Source organism: Microcebus murinus, chromosome 6 (genome assembly GCF_040939455.1).
Source record: "Microcebus murinus isolate Inina chromosome 6, M.murinus_Inina_mat1.0, whole genome shotgun sequence".
Classification (NCBI taxonomy): Eukaryota; Metazoa; Chordata; class Mammalia; order Primates; family Cheirogaleidae; genus Microcebus; species Microcebus murinus.
Genome location: NC_134109.1, coordinates 101,248,149 through 101,275,835, shown reverse-complemented (window position 1 = coordinate 101,275,835; position 27,687 = coordinate 101,248,149). Strand labels below are relative to the sequence as shown.

The 27,687-nt window shown below is 41.5% G+C and overlaps 2 protein-coding genes across 6 annotated transcripts in view; one reads left to right on the top strand and one right to left on the bottom strand.

Annotated features, from left to right (window-relative positions):
- Nucleotides 1-11,626, bottom strand: part of HACD3 (3-hydroxyacyl-CoA dehydratase 3) — a 49,810-nt gene extending 38,184 nt beyond the window's left edge. The window contains exon 1 of the mRNA XM_012758675.3: nt 11,357-11,626. Coding sequence (XP_012614129.1) covers nt 11,357-11,443 — 87 coding nt within the window. The 5' untranslated portion in view covers nt 11,444-11,626. The remainder of the gene's footprint in view (nt 1-11,356) is intronic.
- An 8,387-nt stretch (nt 11,627-20,013) lies between these two features.
- The window catches only part of DPP8 (dipeptidyl peptidase 8), a 61,655-nt gene continuing 53,981 nt past the window's right edge, over nt 20,014-27,687 (top strand). For 3 of the 5 annotated variants that reach the window (XR_012919793.1, XM_076004488.1, XM_076004485.1), the window contains exons 1-3: nt 20,014-20,223; nt 21,927-22,063; nt 24,301-24,570. Coding sequence is in view for 4 of the 5 variants with exons in the window: in XM_076004488.1 (XP_075860603.1) it covers nt 22,027-22,063; nt 24,301-24,570 (307 nt within the window). In the remaining variant the exon portion in view is untranslated. Of the gene's footprint in view, nt 20,224-20,320; nt 20,919-21,926; nt 22,064-24,300; nt 24,571-27,687 lie in introns of those variants that run through there. The other 2 variants (XM_076004486.1, XM_076004487.1) reach the window with 2 other exon arrangements.

Sequence of the window (27,687 nt, the reverse complement as noted above, 5' to 3'; positions counted from 1 at the left end):
ATCTCTGAGTGAAAAACTGATTCAGACGAGTGGAATCTGAAATGTGAAGATGGCTTAGGAATACCATAACCAATTTATTTTGCTTGTATTTTCATATTTATGTATATGGTAGAGGGACTTACTGATTTATTTAATGATTTTTTTTTTAAACTTCCTTTGAGAAAGAAGGTAAGTAGCCCCTGACATCCAAAACTGATCTGATATTCACAGATAGACCTCAATATTATTACAAGCTGGTTTGAAGCACAAACCATTTTGTTCTGTTGGACATAAAACAATTTCAAAGAATACCAGCCAATCTCAGGTTACTCTGAGACACGGTAAAATGAAACAAAACAAGACCAGTGCATAATTTTGTCTAATGACAGGCCACTGTGCCATTCACAGAATACCCAACAATCAAAGAACAGTCCCTGATTTCTGACAGCATTCACTCTAAAGCAAACCCCCACTTTCTTAGACCATCCCACAATCACCAAAGCAAAGCCCAAATCCTATAATGAGTTCTTTCTACACCCTCTTACTAAGACACATTTCTCCACGGTGTGTGTTCTCCCTTACTGAAATAAGTGATAAACCCAACAACTACAAGGTGTGTTTCTTGTGGTCTTTGGCTGGACAGCATTAACAGTTTAAATAAATCTTTCAATAAATAAAAAATATTCCAAGTAATAAGAAAGCATGTATCATAGTTTAATTAGTTGCATTTTTTCTCTTCATGGTACATAAAATAACGGTGCATTTTGCAATCAATTTAATCTAAGATATCATAAAATTCTATTTTCACCCAGACTACTGCCCTGAACTCTGTATTTGTATAGTTACATGACTAGTTCACACATTTCTAGAAATGCGGAAACTATTTAAAACAAGAGCCTCCAACTCATATGTACAAAAGGGAACTCTTGATTTGGGCCTCTCCAGTCTTAACCATTTCAGTAAATTATACCATCATCTACTCTGTGCTTAAGGCAAAATTTTAAGACTAGTTGTCCATTCTTTTCTCTTCTTCCCCTACATGAAATCCATTAAGGCCTAAAGGTTCTCTCCAAATATATCTCAAATCCATCCATGGCTCTCCATCTGCACTGGTGGCCCTAGACCAAGCTACTTTCTCTCTCACCCACATTACTGTAACAACCTCCCTAAATGGCTTTCCATTTTGCCCCCTTATAATTCACATAGCAGCCAGAATCATCTTTTCTAAAACACAAATCATACAAAGTCATTTCTTTGCTTAAAACTCTTTAATAGTTTCCCATTGCTCTTACAATAAAATCCAAGCTCCTTACCATGGCAACAAGACTCTACATGACCTATATCTTGCAGACCCTTCCAACACTGTCTCCCTCTAACTTATTCCTCACTTACCTCACTCCAAATACACTACTATCCTTTCTGCTCCTAGAACCCACCAAGCCTTTGTATGCCTTTACATCTGCAGACTTATTGGAATGTTGTTCCCCCAGCTTTCTGTGTAATTCATTTTATCCAAGTTTCATTCAGCCCAAATATCACCTCCTCAATGAAGCCTTCCCTGACCACTTTATTTAAAAAAGCCTCTACTGAACTGAAAACATGTTCACATAAAAACTTGTACATATGTAAATATTCATAGCAGCATTATTCATAGTGGCCCCAAAGTGGAAACATCCCAAATATCTATCTGATGACTGAATAAATAAAACATGGTATATTCATACAATGCAGTATTATTCAGTAATAAAAAGGAATGAAGTACTGATAAATGTTACAATGTGGACAATCCTTGAAAACATGCTCAATGAAAAAAACCAGTCACAAGAGGCCACTCCACTTACATGAAATGTTCAGAATAGACAAAAAGGCCAGGCGCGGTGACTCATGCCTGTAATCCTAGCACTCTGGGAGGCCGAGGCAGGCGGATTGCTCGAGGTCAGGAGTTCGAAACCAGCCTGAGCAAGAGCAAGACCCCGTCTCTACTATAAATAGAAAGAAATTAATTGTCCAACTAATATATATAGAAAAAAAAATTGGCCGGGCATGTAGTCCCAGCTGCTCAGGAGGCTGAGGCAGCAGGATCACTTGGGCCCAGGAGTTTGGGGTTGCTGTGGGCTAGACTGATGCCATGGCACTCACTGTAACCTGGGCAACAAAGCGAGACTGTCTCAAAAAAAAAAAAGAATAGACAAAAATTAGACTAGTGGTTGCCAGGGTGAGAGAGGGAGCAATGGAGAAGTGACTGATAATATGTTTGGGGGCTTCTTTTTAGGGGTGATGACAATGTTCTAAAATTAGATTATGGTGATGGTTGTATAACTCTGTGAATATATCAAAAACTACTGAATTGGACACTTGAAATTAGTGAACTGTATGGTATGTCTGCAGTCCCCAACCCACATGCCATGGACTGGTATCCGCCGGCCTGTTAGGAACCGGACTGTACAGCAGGAGGTGAGTGGTGGGTGAGTGAGTGAAGCTTCATCTGTATTTACAGCCGCTCCCTATGGCTGCTGCCACTGCCTGAGCTCTGCCTTCTATCAGATCAGCGTTGGCATTAGATTCTCATAAGAGCCCGAGCCCCACTGTAAACTGTGCACTTGAGGGATCTAGCTTGTGAGGGATCTAGGATTCACACTCCTTGTGAGAATCTAATGCCTGATGTCAGGTGGAGCTGAGGTGGTGACGCTAGTGCTGGGGAGCAGCTGGGCTACAATACAGATTATCACTGGCAGAGAGGTTTGACTGCACAATAAATGTAATATGTAATATCATTCCAAAATCATCCCCCTTACACCCCCCAGCCCATGGAATAACTGTCTTCTATGAAACCAGTCCCTGGTGCCAAAAAGGTTGGAGACTGCTGTGGTATGTGAATTAGGCCGTTAAAAAAATTATTCAGCTCTCCTTTTGCTCTCTGCCTTTTGCTACAACAATGGGTCCAGTCATCATCGGTGTATCTCACTCTGTAAACCTGTGTATCTTGCTCTTCCTCTATAATCCTATCTTTTTGTCTTCAATAAATCTCATTTTCATGTTTGCCTTATTTATCTCATTAATAAACAAATGCACAGTAAAACAAAATAGCCTCTACCAATTACTCTCTATTTCACCGCCCTCTTTATTTCCCTCATAACACTTACCTAGGTAATTATTTACTAACTTATCTATTGCCTGCCTCCCTCAACTTGAAGGGAGTGTTTTTATATGTGTTGCTCACCACTAACCAACACATATAAAGATCTAGTACTTAGCACTGTGCTTGGACCACTGTGAGTGTGCAATAGTTACCAAATTATTTACTAATAACTTACTGCTTTATGAGTGTTTTCATATTGTAGTTTATAAACAGCTTAGACATTGAATTTTTATGAAATGTTTCAAGCAATCCGCCAAACACAGAAAAATATAGCAAACACCACTATACCTATCATCCATTAGCATTTTACTTTATTTGTCTCCGTTTTTTTAAAAAATAAAAACAAAACAGATAAGGACACAGTTATATACTCAATCCCATGGGCCTCTCTCCCTCAAACATACCCCACATTCACAGGTAACCAATATTTTAGAATTAGTTTGTCACTTCCACTGTATTTCTTTATTCACTTACATGTTGAGTATTCATAACATACGCTATTATTTTACATGCTACATATATAGTTTCATACTGCCTATATCACTGTTTAACTAGCTTTTTGATATTATATTTCTAAGTTTTAACTCTGTAGTTAAAGTATAGAGGTGGTTCTGTTTCATTCTTTTTAGCTGTTATACAGTATGCCATCGTATAAATCTACCACAATTTATCCATTTTCCTGTTGATAAAAATTGAGGCTGTTTTCAATTTTTTGCTGCAATGAACATTTTACCTTTTTGTGCACATGTGTAAGAGCTTCTCTAAGGAGCAAAACTTAGTCATAAGCACATATACATCTTCAGCTAGACTAGGTTGTGCCCAGCTGTTCTCCAAATCAGTTGTGCTAATTAATACTGCCACCAACTATATAAAAACTGTACCATCACTAAACATTCTCAAAAATGGTTGGTCATGTCAGACTTTTTCATTTTTCCTAATCTGAGAAATACTACCCTATGGTTTAACTTTACAGGCATACCTTGGAGATATTGCAGGTTTAGTTCCAGACCACCACAATAAAGCACATACTGCAATACAGCAAATCACACAAATTTTCTGGTTTCTCAGTGCATATAAACATTATGTTTACATTATACTGTGGTCTATTAAGTATGCAATAGCATTATTTCTAAAAAATGTACGTAACTTAATTTTAAAATACTTTATTATTAGAAAATGCTAACAATGATCTGAGCCTTCAGTAAGCTGTAATATTTTTGCTAGTAGAGGTCTTGCCTCAGTGTTGATGGCTGCTGACTGATCAAGGTGGTGGTTGCCAAAGGATGGGCTGTGGCAATTTCTTAAAATAAGACAACAAAGTTCGCCATATCACAAAAGATTTCCTCGTAGCATGGGATGCTATCTGATAGCATTTTACCCACAATAGAACTTCTTTCAAAATTGAAGTCAATATTCTTAAACCCTGCTGCTGCTTTATCAACTAAGTTTATGAAATATTCTAAATCCTTTGTTCTCATTTCAACAATGTTCATTGCATTTTCACCAGCAACAGATTCCATCTCAAGAAACTACTTTCTTTGCTAATCCATAAGAAGCGACTCCTCATCCATTCAAGCTTTATCATCAGATTGCAGCAAATCAGACACATCTTCGGGCTCCACTTTCAGTTCTCTTGATATTTCTACCACACCTGCAGTTACTTCCTCCACTGAAGTCTTGAACCCCTGAAAGTTATCCATGAGAGCTGGAGTCAACTTCTTCTGAACTCTTGTTAATGTTGCTATTTTGACCTCCTCCCGTGGATGTTCTTAATAGCCTCTAGAATGGTGAATCCATTCCAGAAGGTTTTCAATGTTCTTTGCCCAGATCTATCAGAGGAATCACGACCTATAGCAGCTATAGCCTTATGAAATGTATTTTCTAAATAATAAGACTTGAAAGTTAAAATCAACTGTATCACTCCTGAGCCATAGACTGCAGAATGGATATTGTTCTAGCAGGCATGAAAACAACATTACTCACCTTGACATATCCATCAGAGCTCTTGGTGAGCAGGTGCATTGTCAGTGAGCAGTAATATTTTGAAAGGAATCTTTTCTTCTGTAGGTCTGAATAGCAAGCTTAAAATATTCAGTAAACCATGCTATAAACAGATGTGCTGTCACCCAGGCTTTGTTGTTCCATTTACAGACCACAGGCAGAGTAGATTTAGCATGATTCTTAAGGGATCTAGGATTTTTGGAATGGTAAATGAGCACTGGCTTCGTTCGACTTAAAGTCCATCAGCTCCTTTTAGCCCCTAACAAGAGAGTCAACCTTTCTTTTGAAGCTTTGAGGCCAGGCATTGACTTCTCTCTAGCTATGAAAGCCCTAGGTGTCATCTTCTTCCAATAGAAGGTTGTTTCACCTACAACCTGTTGAAAAACTGTTGATTAGTGTAGCCATCTTCATCATTGATCTTAGCCAGATCTCCATCAGCACTTGCTGCTTCACCTTGTACTTTACATTATGGAGACGGCTTCTTTCCTTAATCTCATGAACCAACCTCTGTAGCTTCAAGCTTTTTTTCTGTAGCTTCCTCACCTTTCTCAAATTTCACAGAATTGAAACGAGTTAGGGCCTTGCTCTGGATTAGGCTTAGGCTTAAGGGAATGTTGTGGCTGGTTTGATCTATCTAGACAACTCAAACTTTCTCCATACCAGCAAGAAGGCTGTTTTGTTTTCTTATCATTCATGTGTTCCATGGAGTAGCACTTTTAATTTCCTTCAAGACCTTTTCCTTTGCATTCGCAACTTGTTTAACTGGTACAAGAAGCCTAGCTTCTGGCCTACCTCCGTTTTTAACATGCCTTCCCCACTATGCTTAATAATTTCTCTCTTTTGATTTAAAGTAAGAGACATGCAACTCTTCTTTTCACTTGAACACTCTGAGGTTATTGTAGAATTTATTTTTGTTTGTTTGGTTTTTTAAAAGACAGTCTCACTCTGTCACCCAGGCTAGAGTACAGGGGCAGGGATCATAGTTCACTGCAATCTCAAGCTCTTGGGCTTAAGTGATCCTTCCCACCTCAGCTTCCCGAGTAGCTGGGACTACTTAAGTGTGCCACCATGTACAGCTACTTTGTCAATTTTTGGTAGAGATGGGGTCTTGCTATGTTGCCCAGACCGGTCTCAAACTCCTGGCCTCAAGTGATACTCCCACCTCAGCCTCCCAAAGTGCTAGGATTACAGGCGTGAGCTACCACACCCAGCCATTGTAGAGTTATTAATTGGCCTAATTTCAATACTGTTGTGTCCCAGGGCATAGGGAGGCCCAAGCAGAGGAAGAGAAACAGAGGGATGGCCAGACAGAGCAGTGAGAATACACACATTTATTGATTTAAGTTCGCCATCTTATATGGGTGTGGTTCATGGTGCCTGAAAACAATTACAATAGTAACATCAATGATCACTGAACACAGATCACCATAACAGATATAATAATGGAAAAGTTTTAAATATTAAGAGAAGTACCAATATGTGAGACAGAGACATGAAGTGAGCACATACTATTGTCAAAACAGTGCCAACAGACTTGCTCAACACAGAGTTGCCACAAACCTTCTATCTGTAAAAAAAACCACAGTATCTGCGAAGCACAATAAAGTGAAGCATGTCTGTACATGTGCCTGATTATAATTGAGATTAAGCATCTTCCCAGGATTATTAGCTGTCCCTTTTTCTATTGGGTAATGTGTCTTTTTCTTACCCATCTGCAGGTATTCTTTAAATATTCAAGATATTAATCATCTCTCAGTGATTAATATGCAATCAGATATTACAGTGGCTGCAATATCTTCTTCAAGTTTGTCTTATATTTGTCAATCTTTGCCTTCAGGGTGTATGGTCTTGTGTTTTGCTTAAGGCATTGTTCCCCATTCCAATATCATAAAGATAGTCCCCTATATTTTCTTTTAGTAGTTTTGCTTTATGCATTTAGATCATTAATCCACCTGAAATTGATTTTTGTGTATGACATAAGGCAGGATCTTATTTTACCTTTCTGCCCTTTGAATTACCAATTGTTCCAATATAATTTCCTGAATGATTTGTCCTCTCCCTGTTAATTTGTAAAACTATCTCTGTCACAGCTTAAGCTTGCATATATGGATAGGCCTTCTAATAAACTCTATTCTGTTCATTGTATCTATCCTTCTCATCTAAGGTTTAATATCACAATCATAATAATCCCTGACACTTGAATAGCACATTAGAATTCACAAAGCACTTGCAAATCCATTATCCAATTCAAACCTCAAAACTATCCTGTGAATTTATTATTATTCACATTGATCTGGATGAAGAGACTGAGGCTCATAAAGGTTGAGTGGATCAGGATTACCAGACAGTAAGTGGAAGAACAAGGACTCAATCTCATGTCTTCAGTTACCATTCTTTCCATCAGACTCCATTAGGTAAGGAAAAGAACAAGCAGCTCCCAAAGCTATGCACTTTGTTCACAATAACCAAAACAAACAAAAAGTTTGACAAATTAACAAATGATTTAACAACTATGGCTGTTGTTATAAACATGTGCATTATGCTCATCTTGAAAGTCAACTCTATTGTGAAAGTAACCTTGCCCCAGCTGCCATCTTTGCTACTATTCACCTCAAGTACAGACAATGTCACTGTTGAAGTTTCTACTGTCCATCTTCCTACTCCTATTAGCAGTGGTTTCTCATCAGTCACTAGCCCTACAGCTCTAAAGACAGAACAGAGGTGTGACAACTGGCCGGTTCCCTGCGTCTGGAGAGAGGGAGGCAGAGCTGATGCCCCCAAAGTAGAACTCACCACTTTAAAACTCAAACTTACACATAAACTAGAGACACGCTTTGCAAAGCAGGGAGTGTTAAGAGAGCTGCCCGAGAACACCGCACCTAGCTTAATGACAGACAAGAGTAGGTACTCCATAAATGGTTTTTACTGAACAAATAGATGAATTGGTTTTTATTGAACAAATAAATGAATTGCTTCATCCTGAGGCAGAACCACTGGTTTCAACAGGCCCTGCACAGAGCAGTCAATTGAGAAAAAGAGCTGCCCCTGACATTCAGAAGCAGGCCCAGCACTCACAGCTAGACCATGTTACTCTCCAACAGCACACAAATCATCTCACAGAGTGCCAAACTCAGACAAGCTTACTCTGAAACCTTGATAAATGACACAAAGCCCACTTCATAATTTTGTATAAGCACAGACAAACACATAGTGGCCATTGCACCTACAAAAAACTAAAGACCCTCTGGCCAAATTAAGTAACTGCTACTTCTCTACCAATTACAGTTTTATTCAGTTTTATCCTCCTTACAGATAAGATTTATTCACATCCCAGACCACAGAATTGCCCCTGTTTTCTGATAGCATCTAATCTAAAGTGAAACACCCCTTCTTTAAGGCCTCCCCTCCCCCAATCACCAAAACCCAAATTCTACAATTGGTTCTAACACTCTCCTAATGAGACATCATGGTTCCCCATGGTAAGCCCTCCTTGTGCTGCAATGACCACTAAACCCAACTTGTTTAACTATAGGTATGTTCCTGGTGGTCTTTGGCTGTAGGGCATTCCCACAGTATGTCAGATAATACAAGTGCTAAAAGTCCACGCCTTCCTCTTTCTGGAAAGTTCTCCCAGTCTCAGTTTCACAAGAATAATTTTCATTTCTAGACATTATCTCTAACTAAATGAAAGAGAGGTAACAAATTCCTTTTTACACCAGGGACCTGGTTCAACATCTGATATCAATTCTACCAATAAATATATTCATAAACAAAACTTCTTGTTTGAATATGATAATATACTTCCTTCTAGAGAGTATGCCCTTGGAAAGCTGAGTCTGGCTAACTCATCTCTGTAAATCTGTAGTATTTTACATGTGTTAGAGGATTTCTTTTATGAATGGTTGGTATTAATATGTTGCTTTTTTTTTTTTGGAGACAGGATCTCACTATGTTGCCCAGGCTAGTCTCAAACCTGGGCTCAAGGGGTTCTTCTGTCTCAGCCTCCCAAGTAGCTGGGGTTACAGGCACATGCCATGCTTCCTGTTAACATGTTGCTTTTAAGTTAATGGTAGTTGAAATGAATGCCTCAGAATTACAGATGTGAAACCCCAGAAAAACCAAAAACTCTATTCAGGGAAAAAAGACTTATTTTCCCAAAAATTAAAAAAAAAGAATTTTTCTGTCCAAAAGAAAATTTCATTTTTTTCTACCTTTACATTTTTAAACTATTATATATTTCAAATATATGTGTCCATACTTCTAAATATACCAAATATGATTAACACATGTTCATGTTTCTTAACTCAGAGGTTTACATCTTTTAAGAAACATGTAAGTATGGTACATTTTTTTTTTTTTTTGAGACAGAGTCTCACTTTGTTGCCCAGGCTAGAGTGAGTGCCGTGGCGTCAGCCTAGCTCACAGCAACCTCAAACTCCTGGGCTCGAGTGATCCTTCTGCCTCAGCCTCCCAAGTAGCTGGGACTACAGGCATGTGCCACCATGCCCGGCTAATTTTTTATATATATATCAGTTGGCCAATTAATTTCTTTCTATTTATAGTAGAGACGGGGTCTCGCTCTTGCTCAGGCTGGTTTTGAACTCCTGACCTTGAGCAATCCGCCCGCCTCGGCCTCCCAAGAGCTAGGATTACAGGCGTGAGCCACAGCACCCGGCCAGTATGGTACATTTTTTCATTTGTTCAACCAATTTCCATTTCTTTCCGTCATCACCCCACTCCCCCTAAAAACTGCTTTTCTGCTTGTAGCTTCAAAAATATCTCAGAATATTCTATCCTATCATATGATAGACAACTAAAGAAGCCAGGACCTGAGTTCATTTAATTTGCTCTACACCACTATTTAACTAAATAATTGAAGAGATTGTCGCAACACACATTCTAAACTTTTTTATTGATTGCTGGAAAACCCCTCTTTAGATAGGACTTAGATCCCCATCTACAAAAGATTTTGTTTGTTTTTTTCCTACTTCAATAAAGCACCCTGGAGCATAGTAAAGGGAGACAGCACAGAACATTTATTCATATTCAGTCTGGTTTAATACATTAAATGACACACCATGCAATGTCTTAGCCTATTTAAAAGCATTCTGGCCAGTATTGACTGACTTTATCTTTCAACAAGAAAACAGTTTGTATACAGTATAACCACATATATATATATATAAACAGTATATTCCAGAAGCAAAGATTAAATTAAATTCAACAAATTCAAGTTAACACTCAGAAAGTACCCCATTTTGCAAGACAATGTGACAGACCAGTTGACAGATCCAAGCAGATGCTTGATTCAGAGACAGAGTTAAGTGGAGTGAAGGTTACAAAGTGCCCTAGATGTCAAGGAGAAGTTGAGAGTAAGGATGATGACTGAAGAAAGAACATTCCAGACTGAAAACTCCAGTTCCTCAAAGACCAGAATCCTGGATGGTTTGGACAGAGACACGAGGGTACACAGGTCCTGGAGTCTCCGTTATTATTAGGGGGCTTCAGCTTGCTCACATTGGGGGCCAAACGAGATCAAACATAAATACTCAACGTTTAACTTAAGAAAATTTCAAGTTCTCTATGCAACTCGGCAAACCTGAGCTCACAGCCATCAGAACACGGGAGTAAAAAATCACTTTCTCAGGGTCTTGTGAACATTAAAATTAAAAGTACTAAGAATGACGTCCATTGCTGAACGGTTGGGAGGTGGGTGTGCCCCCCCAACCCCCGCAGGTAGCGGCGAGCCCCTTGAACGTCCTAGGGGCCTGGCTGGACCTCTCTGGCCAGCGTTAATGTCCAGCCACAGCCCAGCAAGCCATTGTCACAAGGCACCCCAGACCCACGAGATCATTCCACACCGCCAAGGGCCTCAGCCAACCCGAACCCCGACGGCCAGGCTCCCAGGGCCAGGCTCGAGCTACATCAGGCCGCACACAGCGAACAAAGAGGAGGCCCAGGACAGCCTCCGCGGCCTGGGACAGTCTCCGAGGCCCGCGCCGGACTCACTGAGCCCCCTAAGGTCCCAGCAGCCTGAGGGGGTCGTGCCCCCGGCCCGGGATCTGTGGGCAAGCCTCGACCAGGGCCGGCACGCCGGGAGCGCACCGCGTCGCGGACCGTGTTGGCGCACTGCAGCCTGTCCAGTCCGGCGCGCACACGGACAAAAGGGCTAGGGTCCCGGTGGATACCCGGAGCCGCGATCCCGCGCGCTTCCCGCCGCCCAGACCCGGCCTCTACCTGCACGTCACTCAGCTCCACGCGCAGATACAGCTCGCGGTGTCGCTGAGCCCAGTACACGTGCGGCGTCAGCACCTGGTTCTCCATGGCCACGCTGCCCAGGGCGCCGGGAGGCTCGGCTCGCTGCGCCTCGCTGCGCCTCGCTGCCTCAGGCAGGGACCGGCTGGAGTGGGCGAACGCAGGCCGCAATTCCCCGCGCTCCCGAGCGCCCGCAGCCCGGCAGCCCCGAGACACCCCGAGCTCGCGGGCCGCGCCTGCGCAGTGACGAGCGGGGGGCGGCGGGGGCGCCGGCCCGGGGCCCGAGCGCGCGCCGGGCGGGGGCTGGGGGCGGGGCGCGGGCGGGGAGGGGGCGGGCCCGGGCGCGAGTGGCGCCGCCGCTGGCCGCGGCCGCCTGGAGAATTGCTGTGGGCTGATGCTCGGCGCTTTGAAATGGAAAGTGCTGGAGGCTCCACAGAGGACGGTCAGCTTGGGAAAAGGGCTTGGGACTGGTGTATCTGGAAGGTCCCTCCCATTGCATTGACCGGCGCCACTGTGTGCCGGCGCTTCAGAGCTGGTCACTGGAACCACGGCGGCGAGACGCGGTCCCTTCTGTCTTGGAGCCTTCGGTCTATTAAAAGACGCAAGTCATCACAGACGAAATGAGCATGGCACTGGTGATGAGGGAAGCGGTGTGGGACCTGGGAGGGAGGGTGCCCCAAGGAAGGGAGAGTGTGTAAAGACCAGAGGTCTTGACGAGCGGGTGTCACTGCGCTCTCCAGCACGCCAGCCGCTCGCCCACGTGAGGCTTTCGAGCGAGCGCGTGAAATGTGGCGAGTGAGACTGAGGCACTGAATTTTCAATTTCGTTTACGGCTAATGAAGTAGTCACATGACTGGTGGCAGTTGTGTTGGCTAGTGCAGCAGACCTGTCTCTCGTGAAACGGGAAACTCGAACTCGGGACAACACCCGACAACACAATTTTCGTCTTATTTGAACTGTCTTGTCTGTGTCCAAGTTCCTCTGCAATGAAGAACTTAATGGGAAGCAACATGTCTATCAAAACTAGAACTATAGGACAAAAAACTCAGTTCTGTTAGCACCCGTTTATTTATCATAGGGATCCGGCGATGAGGAGAAATTATGCCAGCTCTTGGGAAACCTGTAGCTCAGGGGTGGATCCTATAAAATGTAGAGAGTTTTGATATGGGGAATGTGCTGAGCTCACAAAGAAGTATGAAGGAAGGTAGGAGATGAGGGGTTGTAGGAAGCATGGTCAGACATTTGAAAGCCAATCTTGGAGAGCTGGATGGTGAAAGGCGAGGAGGAATTTGACCCAGGAAGAAGCAGGTAGGGCAGTGAAAGCACAGAGCACACGACCAAAGGTGGAGGCTTCTGCATGCTAGGGATTAAAGGCATAGAGGACAGAGGTTGCCCTGGCTCTGGAAAGGCAGAGTAGTGGATTAGGAAAGTCTTCGTTTGCTTCACTGAGGTGCTTATACTGTATCCCACAGACATATGGGAACCAAGGAAGTTTGTTAAACTGGAAATTAGCAAAATCAAATATGTATGTAGCAAGACTGCCATCGGGGTACCTGCCAGCAGAGGAGGAATTGGTAGTAGGCAAACCGGTTAGAGACTTAGGCAATCTGCCAGCTGTGAGATAATGAAAGCAATAACCTTGACAGCCTTGAATTTTAAAAATATGTTTTTAAATGATAAAAGCATTTTTACTGCTTAATGTTTACGACAATGCAGATGCAATAGAGGGGCACTTTTTTAAAAAATGAGGTATAACTTATATGTAGGAAACAGGCAAATCTTAAATGTTCAGCTCTAGCTGAATTTTTACATATATTTATATCTGTGTAACTATCAAGATCTGAAACATTTCCAGCGTCTCAGAGATTGCCTCGTGTTAGAATACCTTCGCCTCCCATCCCTCCCTCTCCTCAATAATTACTATCCTGACATATCACCATAGAATTGTTTTGTCTGTTCTTGAATTTCATGTAAATAGAATCTAGTGTCTGGCTTCTTTCATTCAACATAATGTGCAGGAGATGTATCTGTTGCTGAGTGAATTAGTAGTTCATTCTTTTTTGGTTTTTGTTTTTGCTGTGTAGTGTATTGTGTGAATGTACCACAGATTATCTATTCTCCTGTTGACAGATATATGCATTGTTTCTAGTTTTTAGCTATTATAAATAAAACTGCTATGAACATTTATGTACCTCTCTTTTGGTGGATATATGCTCTTAATTCTCTTGAGTAAATACCTTGCAAGGGAATTGCTAGGTTATATAGATGTCTGTTTAGGTTTAGTAGATACTGCAAAGCAGTTTTAAAGTGTTTCAATCAATTTACCTTCCCACAGCAATGTTTGAAAGTTCTAGTTGCTCTATATCCTTGGTATTTTTAGTCTTTTTAATTTTAGCCATTCTGGTGGGTGGTAATAAAAAATAAAAATAATTTTAATCTAGCATATTTGAAATCGGAGGTTTATCAATTAATTGATCTCTATCCAAGGTGAAAGCTACTAAATACACAAGAAGATTGCATCTTGATGTTTTGCCTCAGATGCTCCATAAGAAAGGTCCATCGGATGGGGGTACCTATCCAGCCTGTTTTGACCACTACTAATGTACTGTAAAATGGCTTCTCTGGGCCTGAGTTTCCATATCCATCAAATGACAGAGTTAGATTCAGTCTTCTCCAACTTTCTTATCAGCTGTTTGCAAATTTTTCTGCAAAGACACCCAGCTATTATGGATCCCTCTTTCCAGGTAAAATCCCATAAGAAAAAAGTTGAAATAGGGAGGGGAAAGAATATCTTCCAGGTAACTATATCCTGCAGGGTGACAGACGGGATACAAAGGCAGAGCCAAGTGGCAGTGCTATGCTGAAGTAGGTATGACTGAGGGCTTTATGATAATACCAGTCAAATGAAAATGCAAATTAAATACTGTCTTTGTGTCCCACCTTGTAGATGCAGCCTTCCCAGCCTCATTTGGCCCACGGCCATCTCTCCCTTCTCATAGAACCATCATCATCAGCCACAAGAAGCATTTGCCTAGTGCTTGCCATGGATGAAGTTCTCAGTGCCTAAGACTAGTTTCCTGCCTTTGGCAAGTGGTCATGCACATCCTTGTTGTTCACCTTTTTACAGAACATTCTATTCCTAGGAGAATTTTTAGAAAATGAACTGTAGAGTTCGGCTGTTTTATGCCTCACCCCGGGTCACCCAGCCAGTTTTCCATGATCAAAATCAGGTTTGTCTATCCAGAAAGTGCAAAACTAAGGGTGGAGAGAGACAGTAACCAGCCCAGGCATCTAATGAGGAATCCTACATAGCCAGATCATACACCTGTAACCTCCTAACTATGCCAGGAGAGTGGATCTTGCAACCAATCTTTACTGGGAAAACCTTCCCCTCCACCTGTCAGTCCATGGTTCAGAAGAATGTGCAAAGATGTTCCTGCCTCAGCCTTAACTGCTTCCTTTCAGAGCCTGCCTTGGGTATGGGGAGTTGTCTTTCCACTGTATTCAGTTTGGCCCACCTGCTAATTCCTGGATCTCTGGCCATCTATGTGCTTGTCAGCTGCAGATAGAGGTCAGTATGCTACCATTAGTGTAAAAATACTGGGGTGATAGGAGGAATAATACATACATGCACTTGTTTATATATCATAAACTATTACTGGAAGTATATGCGAGAAAGTAATAACATTAGTTTCTTTTTTTTTTTTTTTTTTTTTTTTTTTTTTTTTTTTTTTTTTTTGAGACAGAGTCTCGCTTTCTTGCCTAGGCTAGAGTGAGTGCCGTGGCGTCAGCTTAGCTCACAGCAACCTCAAACTCCTGGGCTCGAGTGATCCTTCTGCCTCAGCCTCCCGGGTAGCTGGGACTACAGGCATGCACCACCATGCCCGGCTAATTTTTTATATATATATCAGTTGGCCAATTAATTTCTTTCTATTTATAGTAGAGACGGGGTCTCGCTCTTGCTCAGGCTGGTTTTGAACTCCTGACCTTGAGCAATCCGCCCGCCTCGGCCTCCCAAGAGCTAGGATTACAGGCGTGAGCCACAGCGCCCGGCCATAACATTAGTTTCTTAAGGGGAAGGAAACTAGGTACCTGGAGGATCAAGATGGGAAAAAATTTTTTTACTATATATCCTTTTGTATTTTAAAATTTTTGAATCATGTGGCAATATTGCCTATTCGAAGACTTAAATATGAAAAAGAAAATCAGAAGGAAAGACCTTTTTTGGTTATTGCAGTTTGTTCTGAATTACTCCTCAAAAGGGGACAAAGCTGGGTGGAAATGGAAAAACAAACTCTAGCCTACTATATCGTGTAATAAACTACTGCTAGTGCATTGCATGTTTATGATCTCTTTCCTCACCTAGATTATAAACTTCCTAGAGCACAGATTGGTACTCCTTTTGGTATCCTGTAGCATCTAACACAGTGTGCTTCAAAAAGTAGATGCTTAAAACATATTTGTTGATGATAATACCCAGTGCTAGAAATGAAAGGCTTTGTATCAACCCAGCCCTGCTCTCTCATTCACACCTCATGTGCAAGAAAACTTGCCTTTTCCTGATGGGTCCCTAAAGTGCAGGGTAGCAGAAAGCAAGCTGGGCTTTGTCAAGTACACATACAAGACTGATTCAGCCAGTAAAGATACAATGAGCCACTTCTAAATTCAAAGAGTTTATTACTCACATATACAGCAAAAGGAAGAATGCACAAAAGTGCCAGTTGCCTGTGGTCCTTGCCCCATATATCAAAAAAGACAATACAGTAGGCCTGCCCTATCTGTCAGTTCCACATCTGTGAATTCAACCTACCTTGAATGGAAAATATTCAGAAAAAAAAATTTTTTTAAAATACAACCAATACAGTATAACAACTATTTATATAGTATTTATATTGTATTAGCTATAAGTAATCTAGAGCTGATTTAAAGTACTATATGGTCCTAAAACACAGTGACTTAGAAACAAAAAAAAAAATAGTACAGTACTATTTGGAAGGAGGATGTGTGTGGGTTTTATGCAAATACTACACCATTGTATATCAGGAACTTGAGTATCTGCTAATTTTGGTATCTGCCTAAGGTCCTGGAACCAATCCCTACAGATCCTGAGGGAAAACCATATTGAAACAAAATGGGCCAGATGACTGTGAGTTGTAGGATACCCATTGATGAACAGCTAATTATAGACTGTTGCCAAATAGTTTTTATATTCTGCAGTACTATTTTGAGAGGGATGGGGAGGAAGTCTCACACCTGACAGGCACTCACACTTGTAATCCCAGCAATTTGGGAGGTAGAGGCGGGAGGATTTCTTGAGGCCAGGAGTGAGACCAGCCTGGATGAGACCTCATCTCTACAAAAAATTTTTTAAAATTAGCTGGACATGGTGGTGCATTTGTGGTCCTAGCTATGCAGGAGGATCACTTGAGTCCAGGAGTTCAAAGTTACAGTGAGCTATGATCACACCGCTGCACTCCAACCTGGGCAACAGAGCCAGACCTTGTCTCAAAAATTAAGAAAAAAAGAACCTGGGGGCTGGGCGCGCCTGTAATCCTAGCACTCTGGGAGGCTGAGGCGGTGGATTGTTTGAGCTCAGGAGTTCGAGACCAGCCTGAGCAAGAGCAAGACCCCATCTCTACTAAAAATAGAAAGAAATTAATTGGCCAACTAAAAATATACAGAAAAAATTAACCGGGCATGGTGGCGCATGCCTGTAGTCCCAGCTACTCAGGAGGCTGAGGCAGGAGGATCGCCTGAGCCCAGGAGTTTGAGGTTGCTGTGAGCTAGGCTAATGCCATGGCACTCTAGCCTGGACAGAGTGAGACTCGGTCTGAAAAAAAAAAAAAGAAAAGAAAAGAAAGAAAGAAAGAACCTGGGAGGACAATGGAAGCTGTCTCCTGAGGCCTCTCCAGGGAGATGGCCATCAGGTCCTTATTCTGGGAAGATCACACAGCATTCTGCTAAAACTCAGATATGCTTCAGTTGGAGCCTTTGCCTATGTGGCTCATGTGGATGCGTGCAAGGTTGCCAGGATGCCATGGTGGAGATGTTCCCATACAGCTTTCTCAGGGGTTGAGGAGCCTACCTAGAGGGAGAAAATAAGACTGAAAACCAAAAAATCTGAATTCCAGTCTCTAGTCCAATCCATAATTGGCCATGTAACTTAAGTATTTTACTTCTCTGTGGCTCTTTTTTAAAAATACATGAAATAATATATTTTTTGTTTGTTTGCTTTGGGGGAGGGGTTCTATTTCCTCTCATTAGGACATAAACTGCATGAAAACAGGTATTTTGTCTATTTTGTTTACTGTTGTAGTCCCAGTGCTTAGATCAGTGACAGGCACGTGGTGAGACAGTATAGGAGGTGGACTTTGGCTACCTGCCTGAGCCTTGAGCCAAAGCTTACGTCCACACACGATACTGAACAAAAGGTTTGAAAATGACAGGGCACCCATTGCAACCATTGGAGCAGGGGGCCACCGGCCCCAGTCAAGGCCAGTACAAACTGGTTACCACCAAGATGAAGCCCAAAGTAGACTGTGCATAGACATTTTACGTCTTTTAAATACAAAAAAATCACGCTCAAGGGCAGAGATTTAACATGCTAATGAGACATGCGTTTTATGAAGAAGTATGGTTGCTGGACGGGCAGCTGCTAACAAAACTTCACCTCTACATGCTATGATGTCAATGCTAGCATCAAACTTTCTCTACCCTTTAAAAGTTCCCCAGCCCTTTGTTCAGACAGCCAGTCTGGTTGCTCCTTAACCAGCACTGCTTTCCTTTTGTTCCAGCAAACCCCTCCCCGTCCCCCACAGAGCCTTGCCTGTATGAATTCTTTTATCCATCTTGTGCCAATTTCTATTGACTTGGGGGCCAAGAACAGTGAGGTCGGTAACAGTGGTAGAGATTTAATACCAACAAGATTTAATTCACTTGTTGAATGAATGAAATGCAATGCAAGATATTTTAATGTATTTTGTTAGTGTGTGTGTGCATTTAAAGCCTTAAAATCTGCTCTTGGATCATTTGCAGAAAATTCATAGAGGAGACTCAAAGAAAATGACTTTATCTTTCATTTAGGGAGCTCAACTAAAAAAAGCTTGAGAGAAGGCTCCTTTAACCTCAGAGTGAATATTCTTTGTAATAACAGAAAATAGGGGACTCCAAAACAGCTTTTCCGCTGTTTTGCTCTATATTTACTACTTCCCCAGTGATCTCCCTAGGCTCACTTTTTCTCTTGCAGCCAAAGTACAGTGTAGACTAGGAAAGAAAGTGCAGGACAAGGGACCTGCCTCTGGTTCTTTTTTTCTTTTTTCTTTTTTTTTTTTTGAGACAGAGTCTCACTTTGTTGCCCAAGCTAGAGTGAATACCGTGGAGTCAGCCTAGCTCACGGCAACCTCAAACTCCTGGGCTCAAGCGATCCTCCTGCCTCAGCCTCCCGAGTAGCTGGGACTACAGGCATGCACCACCATGCCCGGTTAATTTTTTCTATGTATTTTTAGTCGGCCAATTAATTTCCTTCTATTTATAGTAGAGACAGGGTCTCGCTCTTGCTCAGGCTGGTTTCGAACTCCTGATATCGAGCAATCCGCCCGCCTCGGCCTCCCACAGTGCTAGGATTACAGGCGTGAGCCACTGTGCCCGGCCTCTGGTTTTGATTATAACAAGTCATTCCCTTCTCTCCTGGGCCCCAGTTTTTCATTTTTATATGTTAGCATGACATACATAGTTTTTTGTAATTGCAATTAAATGACATGAGTTATTTATATACCTTTTTTTTTTTTGAAACGAGAGTCTTACTCTGTTACCCTGGGGAGAGTGCTGTGGCGTCAGCCTAGCTCACAGCAATCTCAGACTCCTGGGCTCAAGGAATCCTCCTGCCTCAGTCTCCTCCCAACTAGCTGGGACTACAGGCATGTACCACCATGCCCAGCTAATTTATATATATATATATATATTTTTTTTTTTTTTTTGTAGTTGGCCAATTAATTTCTTTCTATTTTTAGTAGAGACAGGGTCTTGCTCTTGCTCAGGCTGGTTTCAAACTCCTGACCTTGAGTGATCCTCCTGCCTTGGCCTCCCAGAGTGCTACGATTACAGGAGTGAGCCACCGCGCTCGGCCTATTATATACTTTTTATAAAGAAAGAATGGCTCAAAGAGATGGAGTGACTTGCTGAAGATCACCGATTAATATTTGGAGCCAAGTTTCTGACTCCAGGTTTCTTTCCACCACAATGGGTCGCTCCGATCTCCAAGCCCTAGTCCCTTCGCCCTCCTAATCAACTCCATGAAGGGGCAGGGATTTTTGCCTGGTTTGCTCCCGGCTCCGATCCCCATCCTCTACAACTCGGCCTAGTACATGGACAAGGAATTTTGCTTACTTTGAGCAGGCACTTACCACATATTTGTTGAATGGAAAAAAAATGAGCAGAGACGCGCCACAATTCGCCTTCTGACTTTGAGCAAGTCTTTTGCTGCCCCTTTCTGGATTTCATCTCTATCCCCTCCCCAGCCAAGACTCCTTCCCGTGCCTCCTTCGCTCCTCCGGCCACCAGGCGGCACCGTGGTGTTGGACCGCGCCCCGTAGAGAGCGGTGCCCTTCTTGGCCCGCCTGTGCCTTCGCCAGTCGGAGGGCAGGTCGCGAGGAACCGGAAGTGTCGCCGGCGCCGAGGCCGAGGCCGCTGCCGCTGCTTCTAAGTGCCGCGTTCGCCGCCTGGGTTGCCACCGGCGCCACCGCCGAGGAAGCTGCTGCATCCGGGACGGGAGTGGAGGCGGTGCGGCATGAAGCGGCGCAGGCCTGCTCCGTAACGCGCGTCGGGACGGTCCGGGCGGGGCCGGGGGGAAGGTGCGGTATCCACCCCCCTCCTCCCTCTCGCCCGCGGGGCCTGGCCCCGGCCCACTGGGCCCTCTCCGCCTCACGGAGGAACCGCCCGGCGCGTCCTCCCGGTCGGCCGGCTCTGCGGCTTGCCCGGCGCGCCGCCCTGCGCGGGGCAGAGCTGGTGGCGGGGCCCCTCTTGCCGGAAGAGGAAACCGAGGCTCTGAGATTCCAAGTCAGCCAACGTTCACTGGGCGCCCCCTGAGCGCTGGACGCTGGCCTGCGGACTTCCACGTCCGTTATCTTAATTGAGCCTCGCTGGGGTTGGGAGGCTGGGTATTGTCCGGACTTACGGATGAGGAAACGGAAGCCCACAGAGGCAAACGGATTTGCCTAAAGTCCTACTGTAGCAGATGGGATCCGGGCTCAGATTTTCTGGTTTCCCATCTGGTGTTCTTTTCTCCCTCCTGCCTAACGCTAGATCGATTCCCTTCCTGCTCACTGCCCCCTCCCATTCTGTTTCACCCACCCTCAGTAGGATACTTGTCCTTCCTGTCAAACCTCTCCTCACACACTTTTCTCCTAAGACTTGGCATCTCTCCATTCCCCCTTCTCAACATTCTCTACTGTACTTCTCTTCTTCCTCATTTGTGGCTTTCGAGATCTTTGCCCTCTCTGTGATAATGAGCCTCTCAACTATCTGTGCACCCTGAAGAGTGAGATAGGTAGGCTTCAGTGAGGCTTGGGGTATTTAAGTAGACGGAGTATTTCAGACGACTCTTTGGCCCTTTAATTAAAAATGAAGGAATGTCTCTTGAGTGTGTCCAAACTCAAAAGTTTTGACGCTATTTTCTAAGCCAACATGCTCTTTTCTGAGTTGAGGGGCTTAGTGCTATGAGGAGGTGTCTTGACGTCTTAGTCCATTGTTGCTGTGCTAGCATAATTTCACTGTTTTTCCTCCACTTGCCACTCAGCTTTTCTCATAGCATCTCTCTCCCATCACCTACTTGGGCTATGGGAGCCCAGAATTAAAATTGATAACAAATAACAGGTATAATCACAGATCCTCCTTTTTTTTTTTTTAACTAAGCCAGAGTTTCAACAAGCTTAATGCTTCTTTTTCTGTGAAAGTTACCTATTTCAGTTAATTCTCAGAGTAATGCAGCAAGAAGCAAAGATGGAACACACTTAAAATGAATAGAACATTCTTTAGAAAAATTTTAAATTACTAAAGTCCAGTTCTCTTTCTGAAAAAGTAGATTGAGCTGTAATTCTTACTGGTTATCCTGTGGAGTTGATTCTGTTGATTATTATGTAAAAGACGAACAGGAATAGGAATATAAAAATAAATTTCATTAATCATCTAACCATTTTTGAGGATTTGCAATGGCCACTGAGTAGTCTGACATCTGTATCCCTTTTATAATTTTAAAGCCTTTCCATAATTTTCCTTTTAATGTATGTCTGGACTTCAAGATTTACGCTATTGTTAGGATATTATTTTGAGTAAATTGGGCTACACATCTTCGAAATTAAATAATTTTAGAATTTTGGTAATGTAAAATGCAGATACAAAATATTAATAACCTAGACATATATTACTCCAAAAGATTGATATTTTTGTATCAATTTTAAGTACTATTTTGGGACTTTTTATATTTAATCTTTTTGGCCACATATGGTCCATTTTAATAATGAATTACAGTCTTATATCTTAATATTCTGGTGAGCAGGATTGAATGGTGAGAAAAGGACAGATTCCTGTGAGAGGAGAGCAGAATGAGCAGAGGGATCTATGCTTGAACTTGAGTCACTTGAAAAAGATCTCTTTGTATGTGGAAGAGATCTGCACAGATGAAAATACAATCAGGTAGGCACCAGGGAAGGTCCTTAAGTAAAGAGGTAGGTGGGGCAGTGAAATACATGCACTGTGCTGAGAATGTGTAGGCTGACCCTGTTTTCCAATTTTTGAAATTGGAAAATTCAGGTCACGTATTTTGAGAATGTATTTGTATAGACGATGTCAGGGAATTCTGGAAATTAAATCATTTAGTTATACATTTGTGCAAAGTACTAATGTTGTATAACATCAGGTCCTAGAAATGCAGGATATACATTTACTGTAAACATACGGAGTAGCAGAATGTCATTTGAACTGTATAATGTGTGTGTATATGTGCATGCACACATGTATGTGTTTAAGTATATGTGTAGAGAGAGAGAGTGAGCAGGAAATAGTCCAGGGATCTAGTATGATTTCAGCAATACCAGATAGTTTTCCTTAAATGTAAGCTAATGTACCTTTTACATAGGAGATAAGTGAAACAAATGATGATTCCAGAAGCTGGACAATAAGGCTTGGGAGGTCATTCTGTTGAGTTTACCTATTCTGTTCCTTAGCCCTATGCTTGCAAGCAGTGGTTTGGAGATGAACTTCCAAAGGCAAGGGAAGTTGAGAAAAATGAAGCCAATTTGTGTGCGTTCTTCTTTCATTTGTCCCTACTCAATTAGATATAAAACCAGGTCCATTGACATAATTGGTAGCAAGTAGGCCCTCCTACTAGCTTTTAGTTGCACAAACAACCACCACTCTCTTATATTGCCAATTAATATCAGTGTGTTGAATACCACTTGAGCTAAATAACTTACATCTCTGCCAAGCTGCCTTGGATTTTAATCATTGAAAGTGAATGCCCAGTTGTAATAATGTTACAACTATACCTCCTATAAGTGTCTAATAGGTTTTCTGGCCACTTTTGCTACTGTTATATTGAAAGTGATAGTGTAGGTCATTGTAGTATTAAAAAGGACATAATATGTGGGATACACAGTTCATTTAGTTCATTTGTATGCCAGTAATGCATGCTTGATGGCCTGATTCATAGCCCACACCTACTAATGACCTTTTCTCTGTAAGTTACTTACAGTGAACCATGTTAACCTGCAATATTGAGCTTTAAAAAAGACCTTATATTAAATATACAGCAATGTATTTATTGTTGTTATAGAAGTAATGTTTTAAATTTGGTTACTTAGATACAATTTAGTTTATCTCCCAAGTCCACATGTTTGACATTAGTTCAAAAGGAGCAAATTGCCCCAGAATTTTGTGTTGCTTCTTTTGGTAGTGTCATAAATAATGTAAGTTAGAATACACACTGGTTTATGGTAAAACTTTTTATTTTTTTCCTCTGATACTTTGCTCATGTTACATTTAAATGTTGGAAAAGATAAAGGAAAAAATCTTTTGGATTTGTACAATGAGAAACATTATTAGCAGTTATTAATAAACACTGTTTTGAGGCTGAACTAGTAAACTAGGTTCATACTTTTACCAAAATATTGTTGGTACAGATATTAAATCCTTTCTACATCAACTGCTTCACCTTAAAGCCACTTGAAGATAGTGTATTTTTTCTGTCCTTTAATCAGTATAAGTTGTATAATCAGCAGTAATAGTCACATAAGTTTCCTTAAAATGTAGAGTCACGCTACAAGTGGTCTAGGCAAACCTCAGAAATACCAGGGAGTTCAATATTTTGTTGTTTAGCATTGTATTTAAAAGGGAACTACATTATCTCACCCTAAAGGTTATTATAAGTCATTGTTTTCAACATTTTATTACTGTTCTAATTGGTTGTGGTTATTTCTGTTAGTCAAAAAAAATGCACATTTATCAGATGTGTTACATTTTTAAATACAAAAACATGTAACTCCCTTGGCACATTTAGCTTCACTATTGACATGCTTTTGGGTGGAACATAGCAGCCAACTGGCAAAAGGCCTGTTTCCTTCCAGTGTGGGAAAGAAAAAGGAATTTTGGCAAGAGATACCTAAGGAGAGCCTTTTATAAAAGTTCCCAAAGGGGTTTATACTCACTGTGAAATAGACATGACCTCAATTTCTTAAAAATCTCATTTTTAAGCTGAACACAGAGAAGGGGGAGCTATTGCTTTTCTTACTAGGTTTCATTGCAGCTGTGCTAAAAAGCATTTTTTTCTTGCCCTCTTCCCTCTTTTTTTTTTTTTTTGGCCCTATCAGACTGTCATTCTGATAATATAGGAGAAGACAGGCCTGTGAACAGCTTCATTTGCCATCTTTTTCTAGGAAAATGCAACATGGCAGCAGCAATGGAAACAGAACAGCTGGGTGTTGAGATTTTTGAAACTGCAGAGTGTGAGGAGAATATTGAATCACAGGATCAGCCTAAATTGGAGCCATTTTATGTTGAGCGATATTCCTGGAGTCAGCTTAAAAAGCTACTTGCTGATACCAGAAAATATCATGGCTACATGATGGCTAAGGCACCACATGATTTTATGTTTGTGAAGAGGAATGATCCAGATGGACCTCATTCAGACAGGATTTATTACCTTGGTGAGTATGAAGTCATAGTTTCTGAGAGAAAATGTTTTAAGTCAATTAAAAGCTGAATATAATTGACACTCAAATTTTGGTGAATAAATAAATGAATCAGTGAGTTTGGATTCCATAAAAGGGGGAAAAGGGCTTTTAATTTGAAGAACTTGATTCTGGTTTGTCCCATTAACTTTATTTTTACTTGCAGGTAATAAATCATGAATTAATCATGATCTTTTTTCAAAGTTAAAGGTGTCAGAAATTGCTTCTTCTTTTTTTTTTTTTTTTTTTTGAGACAGAGTCTCGCTTTGTTGTCCAGGCTAGAGTGAGTGCCGTGGCGTCAGCCTAGCTCACAGCAACCTCAAACTCCTGGGCTCAAGTGATCCTTCTGCCTCAGCCTCCCGAGGAGTAGCTGGGACTACAGGCATGCGCCACCATGCCCGGCTAATTTTTTTTATATATATATATCAGTTGGCCAATTAATTTCTTTCTATTTATAGTAGAGACGGGGTCTCACTCTTGCTCAGGCTGGTTTTGAACTCCTGACCTTGAGCAATCCGCCTGCCTCGGCCTCCCAAGAGCTAGGATTACAGGCGTGAGCCACAGCGCCCGGCCAGAAATTGCTTCTTAAAGTTAGTTTGAAATGCCTTTCCTTAGGAATGGTGTGGTTGGGAAAACAAATAATAAAACCATCAGTTTGTTCCCATTTAACAGCTGCTGCTGTCATTTTTTTAAACCAAGGCTGGTTTTGGTCTCTTTTCCCTGAATCCATTCACTCCAGATACAAAGTCTGTCTAAATTAAATATATTAATCCACTGATTAACTTTTTTATTTATTAAATTTGGGTTTTGTTTTGTTTTTTTGAGTCAGAATCTTGCTTTATTACCTAGGCTAGAGTGATGACGTCAGCTTAGCTCACAGCAACCTCAAACTCCCGGGCTCAAGCAATCCTTCTGCCTCAGCCTCCCATGCCCGGCTAATTTTTTTTTTTTTTTCTGTATATTTTTAGTTGTCCAGCTAATTTCTTTCTATTTTTAGTAGAGACAGGGTCTTGCTCTTGCTCAGGCTGGTCTCGAACTCCTGGGCTCAAACAATCTGCCCGCCTTGGGCTCCCAGAGTGCTAGGATTACAGGTGTGAGCCACCGTGCCCGGCTAATTTTTTCTATATATTTTAGTTGGCCAATTAATTTGTTTCTATTTATAGTAGAGATGGGTCTCACTCTTGCTCAGGCTGGTTTTGAACTCCTGACCTCAAGCAATCTGCCCGCCTGCAATCCGCCAGCCTCGGCCTCCCAGAGTGCTAGGATTATAGGCGCGAGCCACTGCGCCCAGCCTTTTTTTTTTTTTTTTTTTTTTTTTTGAGACAAAGTTTTACTGTGTTGCCTGGGCTAGAATGCTGTGGCATCAGCCTAGCTCATAGCAACCTCAAACTCCTGGGCTCAAGCAATCCTTCTGCCTCAGCCTCCCAAGTAGCTGGGAGGACTGCAGGCATGTGCCACCATCCCGGCTAAGTTTTTCTATATAATTTTAGTTGGCCAATTAATTTCTTTCTATTTTGAGTAGAGATGGGGCCTCACTCTTGCTCAGGCTGGTTTCAAACTCCTGACCTTGAGTGATCCTTCTGCCTCAGCCTCCCAGAGTGCTAGGATTACAGGTGTGAGCCACCACACCTAGCCTATTTATTACATTTTTAAAAATAGGTTCCTTCCTCTCTTCCAAAGCTGTTTCCAATATAAGTTTTTTTCATTCATGTGTATAGAAAACTTTTTAGACATACTCTATGTATGAATCCATATCATAATTATAGATTCTATAGATTCATTCTTTGTTAACAACTTTAGAATATTCCATTATATAATTGTGCCATATTTTACTTAACCATATCGCTAATAATGGCATTCAGGTTTTTCTAATCTGCTATTACAAAAGATGAGGCGGTGAATGTCAGTGTATTAGATTATTATATACATTTGTGAATATACTATAGAACTAATTTCTAAGGGCGGAATTGCTGGGACAAAGGACATATATATTATGAATTTTAATTGATATTGCTGAATTCCCTCTCCAAAGAGGTTATAGGGTTTGTATTACCATCAGCACTGAGTATCTTTTTTTCCACACTTACACCAATAGTGAGCAATCAAACTTTTTAAGCTTTCCTAGTCTGATTAATGACAGCAGTCTCTCGTGGTTTTTATTATATTTCTTTTATTATGAGTGGAATTGTCTTTTCACATGTCTAAAAGCCATTTGTATTCCTTTTCTATAACTGATATATTTATAATCTTTGCCTTTTTGGAGGGGATGGGTTTCTTTTTCTTTTTTTAGAGACAGATTCTCACTCTGTTGCAATGATCATGGCTTACTGTAACCTTGAACTCCTGGGCTCAAGCAATCCTTTCACCTCAGCCTCCCGAGTAGCTAGGGCTACAGACATGTGCCCCCACACCTGGCTGAATATTTTTATTTTTTATAAAAATTGGGTCTTGCTACGTTGCCTAGGCTGAGGTCTTAAACTCCAGATTTCAAATGACCCTCCCACCTCCGCCTCCCAAAGCACTGGGATTACAGCATAAACCACTGTGCTTAGCTAGGTTTCTTTTTCTTAATGATTTGAAACATTTTACATAATAAGGGAGTTAATCCTTTGTGGTATTTTTTCGCCTGAGTTTTAATTTGTCTTTTACCTTTAGTGCCTTTTGCTATGTAGAAATTTGTGTTATTTTTGGGAGAAAATTTTTACTTTTCTTTAGTTTTGTGATGTATCTTGAAAGTCGCTCCCAACTCTAAGATTATATTTTTAAAAATTGTTAATGGTTTCTTCTAAAAAGTTTTTCATTCTTTGAATCATTTAAAACTTTTCCATAATATATGAAGTAGAGAAATTACTTGTTCTCTTTGGATGGCTATCCAGTTATTTTAACAACATATTTTGAATAGTTACCTTTCTTGCAATGCCATCTTTATTATATGTAATGTTCCCATATATAAGTATTTGGGTCTATTTTTGGACTTTCTGTTTTGTTCCATTGATCTGTTAAATGCTAATACATTGTTGCTGTTATTATAGCTCTATGTATTTTACTATTTGATAACACTACATCACTTTTTTTCATACTTGTCTTCACTAT